We start from the raw sequence: 23828 nt of genomic DNA on the forward strand, positions 1-23828 counted from the left end.
TGCCTCTCTTTCCCTCTTTTTATCTCTCTTTTTCTCTCTCTCTTTCTCCATCTTTCTCCCTCCCTCTCTTTTTTTCCCTTACTCTCCCTCCCTTTCTTGTTCTCCCTCCCTCTTCTCCCTTTTTCTCTTTCTCCTTCCCTAAATCTGTCTCTCACCTTCTCTCCTCACATTTCCCCCCCTCTCTCTTTCTCCATCTTTCTCCCTCCCTCTCTTTTTTTCCTTACTCTCCCTCCCTTTCTTGTTCTCCCTCCCTCTTCTCCCTTTTTCTCTTTCTCCTTCCCTAAATCTGTCTGTCACCTTCTCTCCTCACATCCCCCCCCCTCTCTCTTTCTCCTGCTTTGTTTAACATTTAACGAGAGCCCAGTGTGGTGTAGTGGTATACAAAGTAATTCATCTAAACTGCATCCGTAAATATCAGCCAGCATAAATGGATGATCTGTAATCTATGCACTGTCACTCTAAGAACATCTAGTACATACTACTACTAGTAGTACTACTACTACTACTACCACTACTACTACTACTACTACTACTACTAATAATAATAATAATAATAATAATCAATGTTTGTAGGCAAATCAAAAGAGACCCATTTAAGTTACAGTGGTAAAGCCTTGAAGCTTTGTTTGACTTTCTGCTGATGTTGAATTTTCCAAATGTAATAATTTTATGTAACCAAGCCTTAGCAATGTTGTGTACATGTGGCTCCAAAGTTCACAGCTGTATTTTAGGGATGCAGGCATAGCCCAAGCTTATGAATGTACAATAGACATTTATTTTCCTCCGCTCTCATCTGTGAACCAGTTCCCTGAGAAGAATTACACCTTTGAATGTGAACATATAAGACAGAGTTATAGAATGGAGTCCCTGAATGGTCTGTAAGCTAGCATTTCTGGAGCTACAGTCTCCATATCCATGCCCAGGCACTGTGTCGACACATAGCATCATAAACATTTAAAATGATAAAACACAAAGCCATGGTGAATCAGCTGAGCCAAAATCAAAAAGAAAATGGACACAACTTCCTTATAGAGCTCCAGTCTGGTGGACTCTGGTGTTCATTAGCTGCTGCTGAGGCAATTGGCCCTCTAGGGGCCCTCTGACCTGATCCCAGAGACCCCCAGGCTTTAGCCCCAAAACCCCAATGCTGTGAAGCCGATCAAACAAACAAACAAACATCTCAATTCACAGGATCCTCGCAGAGCCGTGGGTGATAGCTGAGACTGGCCAATATAGCAGGCTGTTCAACAGATTGTCCCACCCGGAACAGGACAGAGCGATTGCTTTTAGCCTTTATTACATATACAAACATTATTCTCATTCTTGCATGTTTACTAACGTGCTTTCCAAGGTCGGTTCTGGTGATGTAATAAGAATGTCTGCATTCCCACTACCACCCGGTCTTTTGGTGCATCCTTGCCTTGTGTTATTTACATTTACATTTAATTGCTTAGCAGATGCTCTTATCCAGAATTGAACCATCAATCTTTGAGTTATGAGCCCTGAGCCTTACCACTATACCACACTGCTGCCCATACATGTTAGTCATAAAACATCAGCAGCCCAATCACCCAATCACTCCCATGGACATGGTCCACCATATACTAAGTATACTTCTGACTAGCGCGATAGGTAACTTAAATTTATTATTAGCTAATTTATTTGAAAACGTTCCGGTACATCCATCCAAACCAATAGGCTGCAATATTGTATGCTATATACTGTATATACAGTATTCATATGTATGAATCATAATTGGCTTACTAAGACTGAGCTATGGGTTCTGTTTTGCTTCAAGTTAGAAAAGACCCTGTCCAGAGAGTGTGTAAATATCAAATATTTTCTCTTTAAATCATTCTCATGTCTTTCATAAAGCACATTTTTATGCGGCTGATTCCATTGCCGTTTCTACCGTTTCTACCTCTTGCTAACAGTCTGAATTTAGAAGAGAAAACTGTTCACTTGGCCCCGACAAATGAGGGACAAATTTTGATGGAGGCCAGTAATAAGGGGTGTTAACCAGATCCAAGTACATAGTAAAGATGTGGTGATATGCAAAACAAGGATAGGCAGAGACCTATCCTTTTCCTGCTCTTAAGGGCTTGGGCTAATTTTTTTCACTCACAACTGAAATGTTAACTTCGCAAAAAAAAAAAAAATCAATATTTACATTTCCGCCATCAATATGTGTACATTTGAAGGACTGATGTGTTTCTCCCAGCTATAATTCATTACTCATGTTTACTTCAGAAGGAATTGCTTTGAAGAATTCAGTCATAATATGCAGTTAAAAGCATGATAAAAAAATTTCAAGAAGTGATGGATTGATTTTATGGGTGGTAATTGGCTTTAATGTGAAAGTACTCTTCCTGTAAACCAGCCTTGACAAATGGCACATCTAAGAAATAGAAAATATAAGACCTGTGTATGATGTGTATGTATTTATATTCATACGTTTTTCAGGTGCCAGAAAGAGCTAAAGTCTCTGCTGAACTTTAAATTTAAATACTCTTTGAGACAAATTACAGCCAGGAAAATCCATTGAGAGTCCTGTGAGGAAATACAGTGGATTTTTATGTATGAAATATTCATGAAATATTAACAGAGCATTGAAGACCCTCATTTAAAGTGATATTTAGTATTCCTTGGGCTTTTATTTATTTCAGGTTTGTCAGGTTGATAATTTTGTGAAAGCTCCTCCCCAGCACAGAACCTCACCTGCATTATTTTCTCTCTTCCCTGTTTTGTCCTGAGGAGCCACTGTGATAATGGGATTTGAAGCCTCCATTATGTGGAGAGAATTGAGTATTTTCTGCCTACTTTGCACTTTCTGTCCTGTTCTCCTCAGAGTCGCAGGGCGCCGAGGTGCCAATCACAGCCTGAGAGGGGCAGGTGTCCCTGGGTCTGGTGCACCCGCCTGTCATATTCAGGGCATTGTGAGTGTGCTGTGTGCAGGAATGCATAATTATCATTAAACGCGCCCCCTGTCCCCAAATGGACGCCTCACTTAATCTGCTCTCCGGGTCCGCCAACCCCCCCCACGTCAGCAGGCTCTGACTGATGCTGGCCTGCATCGTGAATGATTTCCTTGCAGGTGTATGGTATAACATTGCGGTGTTTGAGTGTGGAGAGGGTGGTTAATGGCTGTGTGTGGGCAAGGCGGGCCTGGATCTGCAGAAATAGCTGCAGCCTGGTCGTTCACTCCCCGGCCCCCTTGCAGCGATCATGCGGGGTTGAGCATGCACAGCTCTGGCCCCCAGAGCCTCCTCTCATGTCCCAGGGTTGCAGACGAGTGACATGGCGTAGGCCACAAAGGCAAGTGAGAAACAGTGGCCTGAAGGTTGCTAGGCACTGTCGTCTTAGTTTATGGGATGTTGAAGGGAAGGGGGAGAGAGATGGTGGGCACAGAAACGCTCCCAGGTTGCCACTTAGGAACCCAGAGCTGCCAGCTGCCGACATGAGGGCACTATGACGGCACCTCCAGGGTGATAAAGTTTTAGTGCTGCCGCGTGGAGAGCAGACTGGGATGCCAAACAGAAGGCTTGCGGAGGCATGGGGACTCTAAACGAGAGCTTTAGGGCGGATAAAGTTTTACTGCAAGGATCTGTCCCCGAGCCGCAGCTCCTCCTGCGATCTCTCAAAAAGAAGCCTGGCCTGTCCGCCTGTGATAATGAGACGGGCCTGCTTACGCACTCCTGCCATTAGAACACGATTAGCGTGTCATTACCAGGCTGGAGAGAGCCTGGTTTTTACGCGCCCAGATCAGCAACAACATTAAACTACCGCCGTGTCTGAGACAGTAGGCACTGGGCTTTGAAGCTCCAAAAACATGATGATTGGATTCGCTTAAACGCCCCTCTGTGTATTGCATTTCTCAGCTCTCTTGCAGGCTCCTGTCTTTGTGCACTGTGCTGGCTGTGTCTTCGTTTGTTCCCCACAGTGCTGAGCGGGAAAACACTGCATAACCTTTACTTTCAGGTGAAGTAAGGTTTGTATCAATAGTTAAGAGTGTGATTATTACCATCCACTGTACCACGCTGGGATTCGATGTATATTTTTGCCTCCCAGAAAATACTTACGCCATTTATGTATACACTACTGTTGCGTTATGTGTATATTACTTTTATCAGGTGCTGTTGTTATAGTATGCTGTGATCATTAGTAGAGAATCACTTTTGTCCAGATTGTCTCAAAATTAGGTTTAAGTCCATTATTCCTTGTTTGAATATATCTTTTATTATATCTGTTCAATATATCTTTACTTTCCCCTATGTTTAGTTTACTTTTATAGTCTGTGTTGTGTCACTAGAGGGCAATGAACTCTTTAATGGGACTCTTCTACTGGGATGTCTTCTAATGAGACCCTGGGGGCAACCTGGGATATAGGACGGGAAGACTATCTCCAGGCAGAGAAATCTGATTGGCAAATGAGTCCAAAAGCTTATGAGCCCCTGTTTGTGTCTCTTGTGAATAGAAATAATGTGTCTGTTCTCACCAAACCGCCCCTCCTTTATGGCTTGCTCCTCATGTTATCGTGATGGGCTCTGTTTGCCAGCAGAGCCTTTAGAAAACAAATGGATCTATTGGCTTGATTTCTTACTACTGCTGTTCCAGCAATCAGAGCATTCCAATTAAAAGTCAGAATTGTTTCTCTCCATCCAACAAAGGCAGACGTTAAGCGTTTGACCTGGCTCTTGCTATGTCTGTTAATGACAAATCAAGTCAACAGTAAATGCTGAGAAACCACGTTGTTTCCAGTTAATTCAACAATCCACACATTTGAGATTAAAGCTTTTTTTTAAGATTCATTTCATATTTGTCCTGTGGGAAGACGTTTTCTTGGTCCTTTGCTAACTGGTGGAAAGGAACCATGATGCAAACTGAATTAAGGCCTTTGAAAGCAGGCCCTGTCCTAAGGCTCACGGCAGAACATCGACTTCACACGGAGCCCAAAATAGCCAGGCCTGGTCTTGTGCCTCTCGCCTCGTGCCTCACGGTTGGCTGGGCCCTGTGGAGTGTGAGCTGTGTGTGTGTGTGTGTGTGTGGGGCGGGGGGTGCTTCTATCAGCTGGCAAATGAGAATTGATCACATTTGAAATTCAGCATGGTGGCGCCCGCTGAATAACAGCATGCATGATGAGGAACATTTGGAGGAATTTTAAATGTGAGAGAGGCAAAGAAAAGACCTCCAGGGAACTTAGCATAGGTAGAATAAAGAAGAGGGGGTTACTGCAAATACTGAGAGATGGAAAAGCAGCTTCAGCCTCAGATGAACAGCTATAGAGCCGAAGGTAAGATGGGCAAACGTGGCGTCTTGCTATTTTGGTGTTTTCGATCAAGATGGCCAGTGGTAGGTGTGGTACATGTGATAAGGACTTGGATGGTGCAGCTAAACAGCACCCTTCACAGAGTTCAGGTGACGATGAGAGGGAGAGAGCACTGACAGAGACATGAAAAAATGCAACCCGTATTGTCTGTAGAAAGCAGTCAGCTCCGCTCTCAGTCACCATATATATTACAACCTCTGCGTTCTTCTGCCCCAAAATTAGGGATAATATAGGTACAGACACCATAATATATCGCACCCTCTGTTTTCTCCTCCCCCTATATTAGAATAAATAAAGGTACAGACACCATATTTATCACACCCTCTGTTCTCTCATGCTCCTACACTAGGGTAAATACGGTATGACCACCAACGTTCGCAGTTTTAACAGCTCGCTGCCATTCGCATGTGTATTACAGGGCGTGTCTGTATGGAGGGAATGCACAGGTACAGTTTTCAGGTATTAGCAGCTGAAAACTAATGACAAAAGCAGCAGCAGGGCTTTATGTCTGTGAAAAACACTACGGGAAATCCCTGCGGCTGCTCTCCTTGGTGTTCTTCCAAACATGGGAGGGCTTCTTACCTCCATTCGGCAGATACAATAGGATGGTGATATTGTGATGGCACAATAGGATCTGTGAAAATGCATTGGCAAGGCTTGGCACATCAGCAGGCAGGTCTGTCTGGGATCGTACCCTGTGTTATCAGCCGTTTGCAGTGCCACTTATGGCCGTGTAGAAGGAAATCATTTCATTTCCTAACACAGCTGTCTCTCATGGCTCTCTCTCACTCTCTCTGAGGGAGGAGCTCTGGCTGGCAGTATTTTGATAACTCCAGGGCAGCTTTTTTCACTTGAACAGACAGGCTTTTGTCCACATTAGCAGCTGGGCTCCCAGCCAAATGATAGTGGCCGTGACGTAGATCGATGTGGGTCAGAGAGACCGACTCCTCACCCTGCCCTGCCCTGTGCCACCTACCTTACCCCGCACCAGCTATCATCACCTAGCAGTTAGAGGTGTGTGACCCTGTTTTGGCAGGGTGGGTATCATGCTGCAGTGAAATCCCAGGGTTAATCCAATCCGATTCCCAGACCACATGCCTGTTGAAGTGTCATTGACTGATTGCCACGGTAACAGCAATATGGCCCCGAGTGGTAGCATAAGTAAAAAAAAAAAACCTACTGAGAGAGAAAGGGAGAAAATGAGAGAGGAAGACAGAGATAGAGCGAGAGAAAGAGAGAAAGCAAGAAATTGAGAGAGCAAGAGCAATATATAGAGAGAATGCTCTTTGTCACTCTCAACATAAACAGCTTCACCCAGTTATCTTCCCTGCTGAAGTGTTTGCAGAATTAATGGTGTGGCTGGCATGAAAAAAAACCTCATTTATCTGGTGTCTTCCAAAGGCTGGCTCACAGTCCTGGGTCTCTGACTCTCCACTGCGCTGCAGTCCCGTCGTGCGATCACAGGAGGAAGTGAGGCAGGGAAAAAGAACCGTGTAAAAGCATAAATGGCAGCGCTTCCTGCCACGTGCGCCTTCACCAAGCGTCACTGACAGCACCCCCTCCCCGCTTCCCCCAGCACCAGTCTCACACAAATGCGTGATTAGGTATTTAAATGGAATGCATGTTCCATAGAATCCAAGGACATTCTAAGTTGGGAGGCTTTGTGTGTGTTTGAAGATCTGATCATCCTCTTCTTCCGTGCCGCTGCAAAGCGATAATGAACTCACAGGCCAGAAGGAGGGGATGCTGGGGAGGCTGACTGTACTGCACTCATTGGGATGCACAGTGCATCTTGCTTTATTTGCTGTGCCCAGCACTGCTTTATAGGGAGTTAAGAAAAGAAGGAAGCCAGATTCATAACTCCTGTCTCTCCCTCTCCCTCTCCCTCAGGACAGTGCCACGATGCAGTTTTGTGCCAACAAACTGGACAAAAAGGACTTCTTCGGGAAGTCCGACCCCTTCATGGTCTTCTACAGGAGCAACGAAGATGGAACGTGAGTTTGCTGGCCTCCCGATGCTGTCTCACGCCTGACCTGGACTGCATCTCACATGACAGAGCCGTATGGTAGATGCGCAGTTAAATCACAGGGGTTCTGCTGCGTTTCAAAGCGCCAGAAGATGAGCGAGGAGACACCGAGCAGTGGATTTTGAAAGAGTACCCCTGGAGGAATAGTCTGCATTAGAACAAGCCCTGCATAGTGCTGAGAGAGTATCTCCACCAGCTGCCTTTGATCCCAGTCTCACAAAGCACCAGGGGACACTGGTGCGTCACTGGAAACTGCTTCAAAAATTTGAAAGTCCACTCAAAACAGTGATTACCCACAAAGTAATGCCTACTTGGGTGATGCTGGCTCATGATTGGATCCTCCACAGCCCAGTGCAGACTTCTAGTTTAGGGTGGCTGGGAGTGAAAGGGCATGTGTGAGCATTTTAATGATCCAACAGGAACGATGAGGTGAGGGAGCGTTTGGGAGCCTCCAGCTGCCAAACTGCCACTTAAAAGTCTTGTGTGGGACATCAGATGGAGGCATATGACAAATGTGTGCTGTCGCGTCTTCTGACACCAGCGTCGTGCGACCTCTGTGTTTGGGGTCAGGTGTCTGTGCCAGGGTGCTGTGCCAGAGTGGCGGTGGTGGGCGGCACAGGACGTGCTCAAAATGCAAAGTGCCAAGATAAGAGCGCACTCCCAGCACAATTTGTCACTATTGACTGACTTCAGGAAAGTGCTGTAAATCACTCAAAGTACTTTCACTGACGTGAAGATAGAGAGATGGGCAGAAAATGGAATGTTATGCAAATAGACTCGGCTCTGTGTCAAAACAACTTCCGACTGAAACAAGGGAATTAGCAAAATAATGTATCCTCAGACCAACTCTGCCATCCAAGCTCACTGTCCAATGCAATATAAATGCAAATACATTATAGATGTCTATATTTGACATTATTACCTGGTATCTAAAATAATGTGAGCAGTTCAGTGACAAATTACTCTCTATAGCAAGACAGCAGTGAAGACACGTGAATCATTCTAAAAAGGCATGCCAATGTGACCTTTGACCCTGCCTGCACTTGGTGCAAATCCACTCCCGTATTCAAGTGTACTTTTCAACAGCCACAGTAACAATACATTTCGGTGCGCTTGTTTACATCAAGATCACGTAGCGTCTACATTTGGGACTCGTGCAATTCATCACGGAAGAAGTAAGGCCGGGCTATTTCCTACCTGCGGAAGCTTTGCCCTCTCTCCTCACCCTGTCACACACCGTGTCACCACTATGAATATTTCATGCTCGCCTTTTGCAACCTTATGTGAACTTTATGCTGCGCTGTACAACTGTATGATTACAATGCAGATTTGCTCCTCTGCAGCCTCTGCGGACAAAAGCCGTATCTGGGCAACACAGTGCCATAATGGTGCACTCATTGTGATACCCTTGTAAAAGGATACGTTTGAACACACGTCACACAGCCACATTCATGTAACAGTGTGAGCGTGGCTTTCTCTTTTCAGGTCGGATGAAGGGGCAGGATTGTTGTCACTGTATGGCTGCCGTAGGCATCACTGTACCGTGTGGGCGGAGAGTGACCTCGCCTGTGTCTGTGTCCCTCTCTCGCTGACCAGATTCACCATCTGCCACAAGACGGAGGTGGTGAAGAACACACTGAACCCCGTGTGGCAGCCCTTCTCCATCCCCGTGCGTGCGCTCTGCAACGGCGACTATGACAGGTAGGGCTCACCTGTTGGCCAGCTGACGCCGCGCTTTAATTTCACCTCAGGGCGCATGCCGTGCCAGCCCCAGATGCACCCAGCCAGTCTCAGCGTGGCTCAGCATCTGCTGCTGGAGCAGTCTGTGCCCAGCAAAAATGCTTTTATATTTCTGCCACCATTTAGAGTTTAGGGGTAATTACTTTTAAATGGCAAGGCACAGTTTATTCGGCTGGTATTGATTCTCCCCATTTGTCATATCGCTGACTCCGGCTGATTGTGGGCTGCTCATCCTGGCCATCGATTTGTCTGGGATAGCTATGGCACCCCCTGATAAACCCCTGATTCACCGCTTATATCTAATCTCGGGTGTTCAAATTGCCTTGATCTCGGTGGGCACAGTGTCTTGCCACTGGGTAGATAAACACTTACATATTGAGAAACACAGTGAGAAACTACAGACTCAGGAGCAAGGCAATGTGCGCAAGATGTTATGTTCCTTGAGCTGATAGTCCGTTCGATCGGCAGACAGCATGGGCTCTTGGGGGTAAAAATCGGGGGTGAGCGGGGGGGAATGTGGGGTGGGGGGGGGGGGGGGGGGGTGTTGGGGCAACAGCAGTAGTGTATTATGGCACCCCATTAAAATGTGGTTCCCTACACACTGCTCTACAGAGATCCCTCCAAAATGATACATGTCATTTTCCCTATCGTTTTTGCATATCCGAGTGTCAGAGCTTCAGCTGGCTGTATATACAATATTTCTGCACCTGTCAAAAGCACCTGTCAAGCAGTGGAATCACCTCTCTTTAACACCTAAGATGCTGGCGTGGAAGGCAGGTTTCATTTCAGACATGACATGAGGATAAACGCCTTCACATGCAGAAAATGAGGGAGCAGGGCCTGGAACTCAGGGACCCTGCGGAGCTACCGGTCGCTGGACAGAGTCGGCTGCGCCTGGAAATCAAGCCGTACCAGTATCGTCTCCCCTGTCAGATTCAATCAGGCGTGGGAAGCCAGGGCAAATGTCAGGGCCGATCCATCTCGCCGCGGTCGCCTGCCCCGCTGCCTTCAATGGCTAACACGATGAGACAAGCAGAGAGCTGAGACAAAGCCCGAGAGCGCGGCAGAGGCTTGGTGGTATCCAGTCGCCGTAACAGATAACAGCTTCAACACAAGCAAAAAGGAATTCTCCGATCGCTGTCTACCGCCACCCTCGAGGGTTTCTTTCCCCTGCACTCCCTGATATTATCGCGGCGACCGCATTAAGTAATTGACGCGCTTTCCGAACCGTGCCCTGGCCTTATTCAGCCGATAATGACTCGTAGTCTGACATAAGTCTGCATCTGCAGCCAGTACTAAAGCATCGAGTGCTCTCCAGTTTCATCAATCAGTCAGGTTGGATTAAATTGAAGGCCTTTTTTCCTCCCTCCAGAGTCGGCCCTGTCTTAGAGTTTCCCGCCCAGCCTGGGTTTGCCACAAGGGAATGGCTGGCACAGACTGACAGAGGACGCAATCATGCTCAGACTTCCTGTTCAAAGAGGAAAGGGGCTCTCTGCATGCGAAGAGTAGCTCGCGAGGTGTTGGGGGGGGGGGCTTGTCTCTCTGCTGGATGACTAAATAGCAGTTGCTAAATCCAGCTTTTCCTGAGAGGGTGTCTGAAATGCGTGGCCAGCTCTGCCACCTCATTGACTCACACGGTGGAGAATTATAGGTCATCCCCCCCATTCCATTACCCTGCCAGTCAACAGTGTCACGTTTTCTATTTCGGGGTCAGGCAGGGGTTCGCAGATGCGCTCCATGCGAGACTGTGGGCTAAGCCACTCTTTTTTTCCCTTGCTGTTTTATTTGTGTGTCCATATTAGTGTTCACTGGCCTGGAGTTTGTCTGGACAAGCTGAGCTGTTCCCATCCTTGGGAGAGACATGATCCATCTTCACCTTCTGAAATTGTCAAAAGTTCAAAAATGTTCAAGTTTGTGATAAATTGTCATTCAAAAATGGAATGTAAGTCTGGCTCCGGTATAACTCTGACAGCATACATTGTATTTCTGAATCCATTCTGAGATAGAAAAGTACACTAAAACTCATCATAAATAGTCATTCAATCAAAAAAAAATGGTAGATAAGCCCAGGCTTTGGTTGTTAAACCAAAAGTGTATGTCTTGAGTCCGCCTCATGGCTGAATACCTGAGATGTGATGTCACACCTGTCTGTGAAAAAGTCACTGGTGTTGACACCCCCTGTGTGCTCAGTAAAACGGTGTTGTCTCTTTCACTGGCAGATGATTCTGTTTTCCGCTTGACCCTGTCTCCTCCTCCCACACAAATGGTAGCACAGCCACTTCAACTGCCACAACAACAGGGATCGTTTTTACACACAGGCTTGAGTGTCAGAAGAGATTCATTTCTACACGAACGCCACTAAAGCGACGTCTTCCTTTCCATAGACACTGACCTTTTCTCATGAGCAGAACAGAGACATGTCATGGAGACACAGCGGCAGTCTTGATTTGGCAGTGCTGTCATGAGGAAAATGACATCATGCGTCCATCCATCTTTCAGGGTAATCAGACATATCAGACAGAAAAAAAGAATCTTCCACAGTAATAAATTTTTTTGACATAATGGTAATTTGTGGAGAAAAAGATCCACCAAGTTTATGGGTATTGCAAATTGTTTCAATATCTGAAAGTTACCCATGCAAGTTATGGGAGGAAGCAATTTGAGAGGCAAATTAAACCATAAAAACAGTGTGTTTTATTAGTGCCTATCGAGCCAATACTTCCATTTCTTTTAGAATAATTTAGTCAGCATGGGATCCCTCAGGAGAGTAGCCAATCCGTTTGTTGGTGATTTAGACTGTTCCCTGGCAAGAAGTGCTTTTCTCTTTCAAAGTGAACTTCAACACATCAAAGTCCTGCAAAGATTGATATAATTTCTGACTTTCATGTACTTCCCAGTGAGGTGTGAACACAAGTACAGACAAACACACACACACACACGCACACACACACACACACACACACACACACACACACACACACACGCGCGCGCGCGCGCACACACACACACACACAAACACACACACACACACGCACACACACGCACACACACACACACACGCGCACGCGCACACACACACACACACACACACACACACACACACACAGGCAGAGACTGACAGGAGCTGCAGGGTGAATCCTCTGGTTTTTATCTTCTGAACCATCTACACCTTCAATGTCTCTCTGCCTGCATGCCAGGCGGGCAGCAGTGCTGGACATGCCAGCTCGCCACTTTGAAGAAAATGTCAAAGAATCCCTGCCTACAACGGGGCTCTCAGGCAGCATGTGCGGGTTTGGGCTCCTGCCTCCTGTTTGATTTTGTTAGATCACGCACCGTGTCGTCCCCTTTGAGGAGTGGGTGGAGAGAGTAGTATTTTGCCTCTGGCAGGGAAAGAGAAAAATAAACATCCCCAAAAACTGGCAAACTGTATCTAAAACTCTCTTCTCAGTCTCTGCGGTTCATCTTCAAGTGCGTTGAATGTCTAGCTATTACAATAATCACTGTGCATTATGGGACAGCAGCGCTCAGCACTCAGAGCAGAGCTGTTGAATAAGTGAGCCTCTCATTACCTCTGCAAATGATTGATTGAGTCTTTATTGCAAGACAGCAGCAGATCTGCATTTGAATGCTTCCACAGTTTTGTTTAACTTAAGGGAATCAGTCTGTTTCAGTGATTCCCTGTGCTCTTCCTGGGGTCACACCACATCTGCTGGTTTTCTCTCTAGCTAAGATCCCTGTTAATTACATTTGATTGCATTGTTACCAGAATGATTTGATATCACGAAAGATATCTGCTGTTAGAACTCCGGGGGTTTGACATGTGTGGCAAACATGCAGAATCGTAGTTCTGCTTTATTGAATGAGTCATTATTTTTGTTTCGGTGAGGCTTTAGAACAATAAATTGAACAACGACTTAAGCTTAATTAAAACAGCTGTCCTAGATTTAATCAAGGGGCAGGAAACTCACAAAAATATGTTGAATAAAATGCTTTCTGTTTATATTAGCACCAATGCACCTCCAACTGCATATTTTTTGTCACATTATTTAGACTCATATTCAGTTAGCAGTTCAATCAAATCTGATTAATAGAAACCTGATTAACTGTTCATATTCAAAAATAATGCTTTAAAAAGATATTGTAGAGAATAAAACTCAATTAATACATTGAAAACATGTAAATGCCATTTTGTTATATTGCAATATATAGTGTGTCTGCTTTGATGTATTTTGAATGTATTTGCAATATATTCTTGGGCTGAACAACATATTTCCAGAGGTGGAAAACCCCGGCTTCAGAGAGTAAAAGTCCTACCATGTATTTGTTCTATCCATTCACTAAACAAGGTGATTTCACTAATTAGCTCCTCTACCTGGCCGAAGAGTTGTGCTAATTAAATTCAGGTGGTGTAGTGCATGGGTGGAACAAATACGTGGCAGGACTTTTACTTTCTGAAGCCGGAGTTTTCCACCTCTGCATATTTCTCATATATTATTGCAATTTGTTAACATGGCATTCTCTGTTCACTCCTCTGTAAGTGATAATGAATGAAGTCAGTCAACTTCAGCATGAACCTGTTTGTTTGCTGTGTGGTGAGACGCATATCTGGAGGATGAGACGTGTTCTGTATTTAATCACAGAGTCTGCTGTTATAAGCCATTCGCTTCAGTGTTCTCGTAATGGGTCCTAATGGGTTTGCCTTGCTTCAAGAACCAGTAAGCAGTAATGAGACATCTATGTGTACGTTGCTACATGCCTCTTTCTGTTGTTCTTCTTCTAATGAGAGTGAATAATTCTAACAGTCAAATGGGCTCATTTCAAACAAGCGAGTGCTTGCAATTACACTCAGCCCCTGGGAAGCTAGGGGTGTGATGTTAATCATTGGAGGGACATTTGGGGCCCCTCGGTGAAACCGCATGCTGAAGACACAGTCCCATGTTTCCACTTCTCACATGTTTTGCAGGACGATCAAGGTGGAGGTGTACGACTGGGACCGGGACGGCAGGTGAGGGGGTCACATCAGGGACTTTGGGGAGTGAGGACGGTTTGGTTATAACAGGCTTTTTAAGATTCATAGCACGTCCATCTGTAGCATGCTCCGTGGTCTTCTTTAACCCCCTTGCCCTGGCAGAAGATGACTGCCCCTCAGCTGCATGACAACCTGCCATTTTGTGAGGTCATAAAACAGCCTTCTTTATTGATGTGTAGACTGGCACCTCCTGAGGGGCAGCCCCACATTAATATTCATGCAGTGGAGGGACGGGTCTGAGTTTACAAAGCAGATTTCGCCCGCACCAGGCTCCAGTCTCACCTTAGGTGCAGCACAGTGGTGATGTGAAAAGTGAAGTCTGTCAACAAATGTTTCCCCATGCTCCTGCAACCTGCAGGGTTTAGGCCATGGTAGCGACGCTCCGCAGAGGCTGATGGGATGTTTCTCGTCCTTTGTCTTTCAGCCACGACTTCATCGGAGAATTCACCACCAGCTACCGAGAGCTGGCACGTGGCCAAAGCCAGTTCAATGTGTACGAGGTGAGAGGGCCCCATGGGGTTTGTCAGCTAGACCTAGGGGGCATCAGAAACAGAATGGGGCTTGGGGGGGCGGGGGGGGGGGGGGGTGTTGAGCTGTATATTAATCTTGTGCTGTGTTAGCTTAGTGAGTGTATTAGTCATCCTTGTGCCATTAATGTGCGGTGGATATGGCTGGGAGGGTCAATAGGCCTGCCCTTTTATTTTGCTGAGGTAACAGAATGAGAGGCATTAGTTACCCTTTCCATAGAGAGAGCTTCTTAATCATTAGGAAATCAGGGTCTGAATCTGCTGAAATAAGTGCTTTGATCCACCCTTGATCAATCCACATTGCCTTTCTGTGAACTGTCACAGTAAAAGTCATGGTTGTTAAAGCTGTAGTACAATATTGGAATACCGTGTTCTCAAACAACCAAAGACAGACAGTGGTCCACCATGGACTTCTGATATATGGAGGACATTTCACAAACAGTCTGTCTGTTGATACTTACTGAAGGCTTGGCAGAGCTCAACCAAATATCTCATTTACCTTATGTGTTTATGCATTTATGTGTATATGAGCGTGGGAATGTGTGTATGTGTATGTGTGTGCATGCATGCCATGTGTGCGTGCGTATGTACATGCGTGTGTTGGTTGCTAAGGAGGTGCCTTCACCTTTTCCCAAGAAACTGTTTTAATTGTCAAATTTTATTTATTTATTTGTTAAATGTTTGTTGAATAAGGCCTTCCAGTTTGCCACTCTGTCAATAACAACTCTTTTTAATCAATTACATTCAAACAGGTTGATTGTTTAGTTTTTCCCTGCCAGTTTGTAATTGTCTAATTGTTTTATTGTCATTATCTGTGTAATGTAGTTTAATTTCAGTAGTCTGGCCATTAGTTAACGAGCCATGCCTGCGTAATCAGAGGTTTGTGAAATGTAGGTATATGGCTCAGCTGGAGTGATTTCTTGAGCAGTTGAGGCTGGGTTTGCTGTGTTTGTTGTTTTTTTTTTAAATTATGACTTTTTTGTAAATTATGCTTTTTTGTAAGGCATCAGTCAGCGTCTCCCCATGCCTATATATATGTACATACTGTATGTGCGTGTGTGCATGTGCGTGCCCACGTGTATGTTCATTATGATCCCCATTGGCAGGTGTCAGTGTCAACAAATTGCGTCAGTTTGATGGGCAGGTGGCCCTGAGAGGAGGGCTGGAAAAAAACACCTTTTGTGTGTTTGATTGACAGTTAGGGCAGCATACACTGTATTAAAATAAAACACATCTGAAATTCATAAACACCCTGTTTCTGAAGATTCATGTTGTTTATGTGGCTCTGACAGTGTTTCATGTTTTAACTGTGTAGCTATGCATCTCAAGTCCCTTCATCTCAGCTGTTCTGTAGGCCAAACACAGCCTCTCTCCTCTGATTTTACCCATAATTCCTCCATTCCCAGCTGGGTTCCCCCATCTTTATCTCCATTTCCCCGAAGGGTTGGACCTCTGCGCTATGTCGTAAACACAATGCTGGGCTTGCTCTGAGAAAAGTGGTTATTTCCTTTATGTGTGTGACATTATCACATTAAAAACCTTGGAAGATTAGGCACTTCTTGTCCAGAGTCTTTCCCATGTTGCTAAATGTGGCCTGTGGGAGAAACACATGCAAAATTATAGTTATCCGATAAATCAGCTCTTGTACCCCGATTGGTGTAATCTCATCCTCTCCTGGAGCTCATTTCCCTGTTTGCAAATACCCGGAGAGCGATCATGGTGATAGTGTGTCACATTGCAGGTGGCATAAAAAGGAATCATTTAGCACTAGGTGAACTCTCAGTTATATACGTATGCATTCAGCATATTTTTTAATCCACGATATGGTAGATAATACATTGGGTGTCATGCAACCCATATTTGTTGATAAAACATGTTGAGAATATCCTGCCCAATGATGGGTTATACAGCTGTTGCACACACGTGACTCTGACACTCACCCTGGCCGAGAGGCATGCTGTGGTGGTTTTTCTTCCAGCTCATCTGTTATCTGGTTAGGCGGCATTAAGCTCTCAACTGAAGACTGATCTGAACTAGACATTACTTATAGCTGGAAGGGTGTCTCAGTGAAGAGAGAGAGAGACAGGTGTTCTTCCCGTTTCCCACCCAGTCATTTTGTTTATATTACATGGCATTCAATTTAATTTAAGATTAATTAGTTGTGTAAACTGATTTAGGGCCTATATCAATTAATTGAGCTTTAATTAAACTTTATTGAGGCAGTAGGCACAGATTTTTTTAAGATGTTGATATTATATATATATTGAAAACATTTATCCCCTTGATTTCTATTTTTAACCAGAGCAAATGCCTCCAAAGACACATGGCCTACAAACAGGACTTTAACAGTCAGGAGATGTTGAGCAGAGATCAGTATTCACTTTAATTCACAGTATTCACAGCCAAGACAAACCTAATTAATGGAGAGCAGTTGGAACAACATCGAGTTTGAGTGTGCCCTCAGGACGAAGGCTGAGAGCCAGTGCTTCAGATGAGATTGAGAGATCTCTCCAGCTCCTCATACTCTTTTGTCTTTTTTCTCCGTCTGCTCTGGGATACAGTAAAGTCAGACACGGTTTGCTTTCCCTCGTGGGGTCTGTGTTTGCACTACATATTCAAGCCTGACTTTGAGCTATTAGAACAAACTTCTCAGCCACTGTAATTTTCCAAGCCACTTCACTTTCCCACAGCCATTTCTAATTTTTCTTAACCACCTTCCTTAACCACTTTCCTTAACCAATATATTTTAAGTTTGTCCTGTTGCCCAGCCCACTTCTGTTTTCCACTTCACTTCCATTTTCTAATCCTTCCTTCCATGCTGATGGAACCAGAATACTTCCACAAGTCGTAGTGTCCTATCTCACTATGACAGGCATCTTACACACTGAACCAATCAGCAATCAGCATGTGGCTCAGCACGTTTTCCTTTATCATTTTCATTAATTACTGTGTGTGTGTGTGTGTGTGAGAGAGAGAGAGAGTGAGAGAGAGACATAATACTGTGACGGAGGACCATTTGTCTTGATATTAGTGTCATGTATATTGGATTCATAGACAAATGAAGCATGTCATGTAACATGGCGTGAGGTTGAATATCCAAGCACCCAGTGATAAGTGGTACGTGAATGGCAGTCATATCCTATGCTCCGCTGCATCTGTGCTGAATCCCAAGGGCACAGAGTGAAGGTTCTTTGTCACAGTTTTTGAAAATGCAAATTCAGTCACTTCCCCGCTTTTGCGGGGGCATGCACAGGATCTCCACATCAGCCCCGGGGAGAAAAAAGCATGAAGTTTTTGTTGAGATTCACTGTCTCCCTGTTCTGTCTCCGTTTGTGTTTTAGGTTGTGAATCCTAAAAAGAAAATGAAGAAAAAGAAATATGTCAATTCTGGAACGGTGAGTGCCTGCCAACGTAACATTTTCTGGACCCAGAGGGGGACTTCATGAACCCACCGATGGGTAGAACTGTCATGTGCTCCCAGGGAACAAAGAATTGTGTGAAGCAGAGTGAAGTGTTCCTTGGGTCACATTGTACAGAGCACATGCACGTGCATGCTTTTTTTACATTCACATTTTTCATTTTACATTTTTCTGAGGAGAAACGTTCAGCAGACTAGCAGGCCAAGCAATGACATCCCCTGTTCAATGCTTTTACTGGTGTGAGGAGGTTGACTGTTCCTTTACAGAATATGTCAAGAAAATATGTGGTTAGCATCTAGTCAACCAATTGGCAGACAGCTAGTTTGTTTGTTGCTGCAGTGTGGTGCAATATAGTTCTTCACTTAAAGCACGTTGTCTGCAGTCAGGATGGTTTTCCTCTGTGTTTTTGCCATGATTAAATATGCTAGTAAAGTAATCAATCATGCTGTCTTATGAGTGCACAGAGAGATGTATATTCCTCATGTGATTGCAATATTAATGAGCAGATCTCTGTGAGTCCCTTGGCTGGAAACAAGTGATCGTGTATTGGAATGCATTGTTCTGTGTAGCTATGCAGGCAGACACATAACGCCCATGTGCTGTGTATAAATATCTTCCTGCTGCCTGTTTAGTGGAAAATCAGTTATTTTTTGTTCCCTTGTTCCCAAGGTGACACTGCTGTCATTCACAGTGGAATCTGAGTACACTTTCCTGGACTATATCAAAGGAGGGTGAGTAAAGAGAAAGAAATGCATGCTCACGCACACACACACACATGCACACACACACAGACACTCAAAACACACACTTAGACACTCACAAACACACATGCAGTCATACACACATATAAAAGCAGTACACCTTATAACTAGCCAGTTAGCTAAAGGCAGCCACTCAACTGGAGCTGCACAAATGCTGAAGGACTAATGGTGAGTTTTTGGAGCAGCATGAAGCATGTGACATGTGACCAAATGGAGGCGGAGGACTGAGCTTTTATGGAGCGTCTCAACCAGTCTGCCAATCATGGGCATAAAAAGAGGTGCAAAGGGGAAAATACAACTGTCAGAACACGTGTAGACACACCAAAGAAAAGATTATCAGATATATTTTGAGGCCAGTGCACACAACATCCATTATCACTGGCGATTGGTTGAAACCTGAATGCCAGTGACCACACGTGCGACAGAAATGCATTTAAACAGGAAGAAGATGGGCAAATGAAGTTGATCAGGGCATAATGGAGTTCATGAAGATGACTGAATGAGGAGGAACCTGATTAACGGTGAAGACAGCCAATGAGGCAAGCTCCTGCTAACCGTACAGGAAATGATCCGTGGCTGAGCTTTGACACTCGTCTCAGAAGTGTGAAACTGCAGGGTGGAAACACATAGAAACCTACAGGGCACTGTAGGCTCATTAATTTTAATTAATCTTTTTTGGAGCGGAAGAGGTGCCTTCTGATGTGGCCATTTAATTTACAGATAACACACACAGCCACCGTGGGCCTCGGTAGCGCCATGCACCGTCGAGATTTCGAAGAGAGCATCTCACTAGAGCTGCAGGGAGCTATTTTTATCAGTTTTTTAGGCGTGTTCACAGGAATGTCACAAGGTGTTGGATGGGAGCAGGTGTTGGATGGTCAACCCACAGGGCAGTTTATAAAGAGTCTGAGATATATTCTCAACTCAGAAAACTTTCTTTTATTTGAAAACTAGCAGTCACACAAATGTATGCATATTCTAAAAGATGCTTTTAGATGTTTTGTGAACCATCAATTCAAAGTCTTTTCCCGACATTAGCGCAATCTGAAAATCATGTAGCAAAAGGATGACAGAATAACTCCGCGTGTCACTGTACTGTCTGGGTTAGGGTATTGTGTGAAGTGTGCAGAACTGAGATTAGAATTGGTCCTCAGCGTTATCTGACTGGAATCCCTGGCACCATGGAACATGAGCAGAACCCTGGGAACCCACTGGAATTTCTGGAACCCAAGCATTGGACAGGCTCCCACAGTATCACCTCTAGACCATGCTCAACAACATGTCAAGGAGAATAAAAGGCATAATTTTACTTAACTTGGAATCTACAAGATATTCAGCTAAGGACATCTGTATATATCTTATTGTGTGTGTTATCATAATCAACTATGATCAAGTGATCATTTGTCAGGGGGATAATTGTAATTTCTGCTATGTCTACATAGCTATCTGTATTTTCAATTTGTAATCATAGATGAGGGCTTTACATTTGGATCCTGTAACAGTTTTTCAAGTGTGCAGTTTTGATTTTGGCTTCTTGCAGTCTCATTGGGTGATAGCAAAAAAGATAACCCTCTTCCCGCAATCACCTACTCTGAAATTCATGAGTCGTGAGGTGAATGCTAACATAGACACAGCTTGTTCCAGTCCAAACTCCCTGTTCTACCCGAGGAGCTGCACCTGACTGGGAGGGGCAGCCGAGAGTGTGCTGCCAGAGCAGGGACCATCATAACACCTCTGAACGGCACGTTATTACCACTCAGTGCACAGGAAGGGTTTCTAGGAACACAGCTAATGAATCGATGCTTTAAACTGCAGTGGAGGGAAGAGAGCCATTGAGGGCCGATATTAATTTTTTATGAAATGCAGCAGGGCTGACCTTTCGGCTCCCTGTACCGGCCCTCGTGCATCAGTCTGCTGTCATTCTGTGACAGCGATCCTCTGTAGACAGCAGCAGGCGTTCTCTGTGGCCTGTGTAGCGAACTCTATGGGCCGCAGTCTGTGCCCTCACGTTGTGGTGTATTCTCAGCGGTGTGTTTCCATTGAGCAAAGAGCCCACTGCAAGTATGGGGTGACGCAGGGCAAGGGGTGCTGGGATTGTGGGTGCCTGAGGAGAGGAATATGGGGGGAGGGTTGCCTGGCTAATGGTCACATGACACCTGGAGTTTCCACACGGAGGGGTAGCCCACCCCTCTAGGACTAGAAACGTGAGGTCTTTTCAGCCCTCCAGCCTTACTGAAGACCCCTGTCTGTACCTCTGTACTTGCAGGGTTTGTTTTGAGGTGAGTGGGAAGGTAAAGATAACAAATGGAGCAAAAAGGTGGCAAAAGAAGAACCTCCATTAATGAAGCATGTTCCTTCTTTCCTGCCGATACTGGTACCCGTCTGAGCAGGGTTAGGACTGTCATGACTTACTGGCTTTACTCAGGTGGGGTTCCTCTCGGCTACCTGTATCAGTCAGCCTGTATCACTGTCTCTGGCCATATTCTGCCAGACGGAATTTCTGCCGCTTCAGACAGCAGTGTGACTTCTTTGATCACCGCTGAACTTTGTGGTTGCTATTGTAGAACTATATTTGGATCATTTTATGTGTTCCCCTTCACTATGTGTGAAGAAGCTGTCCAATGCACTCCACATAAATGGAATAAAATGTTAGCAAAAAACACTAAAGAACAGAACAACCACAGCCATGGTGTGTAAAGGAATGCTCTCCAGCCACACGCCTGTTTATAATGAATCTGATTAGGGCAGGAGTGGGCTATTTACCAAGGGCTGGTGTCACATACATAAGAGACAATTCAATTACACTCAGACAATCACCCTGTTTAGGAATGACGCTGATGAACTTGGACAGCTTTGAAGGGATGTTTTAAACACGGATTAAACAAACATTTAACAATGGGAAACAACTAACAAACACAGACAGTGTTAAGGTACAGGTGAAGGCTTGGGTGACTTGTGAAAAAAAGCCTGGAGGGACAGTTTCAGTAGTACGGGAAATGACTGTTGCACATGTACAGCTGTTCAGTGGCCTTACTGTGACTTACTCTGTAAGTCTGTTTGGATGGGAGCATCTGATAAATGACGAATTGTGACGTAAGTGATTGTCTGCATGTGGGTGGCCCTTCAGCGGCTACATCTGGCTTTGCTGGAGTTGTTTTTGATTGGAGAAAGGACAGTTGAAAACTGACTCTCTCAACGGTCTCCCTGGGTAATGGCGCATGTTGAGGTGCATAAATGAACACCACCCGTGGTGAGCTATCAGTGCCTGGTTCAGAAAGTGTACAGGTTGTGTTGGCCTGTGAGGCATGTGGTTATGAGTCACTACCTTTATGATCAACACTGGATTATTAATAGAAGTCAATCTGGTATTACCTGCTTTAAAAGTCAAGAGAAATCTAAGAGAATTTAAGAGAAATCCCGCAAAGTACGGAAAATAAAAAAAAAAAAACAAAAGCAATCCCATGTCTCTGTCACCGTCACTGATGTAGTCAGCTCTCGATATTAGCGGCGTGTCGGGAGGCTGCTGAAACGATCTCTCCGGCTGCTCCTTGCTCTCAGCGCGCTGATTAAGTCCTGACCTTTACGTCGAGGCTTCTGACAACAGATTGGCAGACAACCTAGAATAATCTGCAGCCTGTTTCCGGACAGTTTCGGCACAGATGAGTTCTGACGTTCATGTCAGAAAGGATGCGCTGTCTCTGTGTTCCTACTTCCTGTTGTCTAACAAGCCTGGGATATTGAGAGAGATGGAGCAGGGCGGTGGATGCCGGTAGAACTCCCCTGCCAAAGTGCTGGCTTTTGATTTGTCACTCAGAATGACGTTTATAAACGTGCAGCTCATGTTTGCAAATGCAGGCTACTTTTGTCAAACATGGTGTAGCTGTCCTTGTTTGGAATGGATTGCCTATAGCTACTTACTGCATGTGAAAATTCAGTTTGTTATTTGCTTCTATAGCCCACCCCCCCAAGAAAAGCAGAACTATGAACAGTAAAGTAATTGATACACTTTTCTGTTGATTTTTTTGTCAGTTCTAAATTATTTAGGAAAATAATTGGAAAATAAAAGTTTTCAGTAGACCCTCAAATTGACTGTAAATACTCAATTATGATAGCACAGCTGAAGAGATGCAGAAATAAATATCTCGTCAGCACAAACGGAAATGCGACAGCACAGATGATAACTCAAAAAGACAGCGTTCAGAAATTGCGACCGGGCTCATTTTCTGTTTTGCGTTATTCCTCAGCTCTCTACGATAAAGCAGCAATGCTAATTTCCTGAGCAACGGGGGCTCGGAGATTACAGTGCTACAGAGGTAATGTGTTGCCCTCTCACATGCTACCTGATGAATGAGAGGCTGATCATTTGTGACAGCCGCTTCCCTGCCGATCGATGGCTGTCCTGGTGTCCACCCCCTGCTCCTCAGTGTATGGCAACTGTGTCCAAAATCTGTTCCCCCCCCACCCCCTGTTCCTGTGTCCCAGATCCCAAAGTGCCATGCCATCCCCATGGGGAGGGAAAACAGGAATTCCCATCTTAAAGTATTCCACAGACATTGCCGTCTGTGCCTGGACACACTATTCAATTTGAGAGCGCTTGAGATGAACAGTATCTTCATTTTGACCACTCAGACGCCAGCAGACCATTAAATCAGTGAGGGACTTCACTCTGGGCTGCAAACCTTCCTGTTGAAGGTGATGGCTAGAATCACTGTTTGTGATCAGGATTTATTTTACATTTTATTTTCACAGACACAGGTCTTTGCCACATGACTGCATGGAGTCAGAGGGGTAATAAAAGGAACATAAACTTTTATATGATTGCCTGAACGGTGATCAAATATGATTTCTCTTTGAACGCACAGGCTCAGACCTAATAGGTTTTTGAGTGAATGACTTTTCATGAATTTTTAAAGGGAGGGGAATAGTAATCGAGGTCAGCGAGGGGCAAAAGTCACACAGATTTTTCTGAATTTGAAAGGTTAATGCAAAATTTATCACCT

At 44.9% G+C, this 23828-nt stretch overlaps 1 protein-coding gene across 1 annotated transcript in view; it reads left to right on the forward strand.

The window, feature by feature from the left end:
- Nucleotides 1–23828, forward strand: part of cpne5a (copine Va) — a 109505-nt gene that overhangs the window by 65911 nt on the left and 19766 nt on the right. Inside the window, exons 8-13 of the mRNA XM_036532794.1 lie at nt 7217–7320; nt 8949–9053; nt 14056–14097; nt 14546–14621; nt 17990–18043; nt 18737–18798. Of these exons, the coding sequence (XP_036388687.1) occupies nt 7217–7320; nt 8949–9053; nt 14056–14097; nt 14546–14621; nt 17990–18043; nt 18737–18798 (443 nt within the window). The remainder of the gene's footprint in view (nt 1–7216; nt 7321–8948; nt 9054–14055; nt 14098–14545; nt 14622–17989; nt 18044–18736; nt 18799–23828) is intronic.

Source organism: Megalops cyprinoides, chromosome 7, assembly GCF_013368585.1.
Source record: "Megalops cyprinoides isolate fMegCyp1 chromosome 7, fMegCyp1.pri, whole genome shotgun sequence".
Classification (NCBI taxonomy): Eukaryota; Metazoa; Chordata; class Actinopteri; order Elopiformes; family Megalopidae; genus Megalops; species Megalops cyprinoides.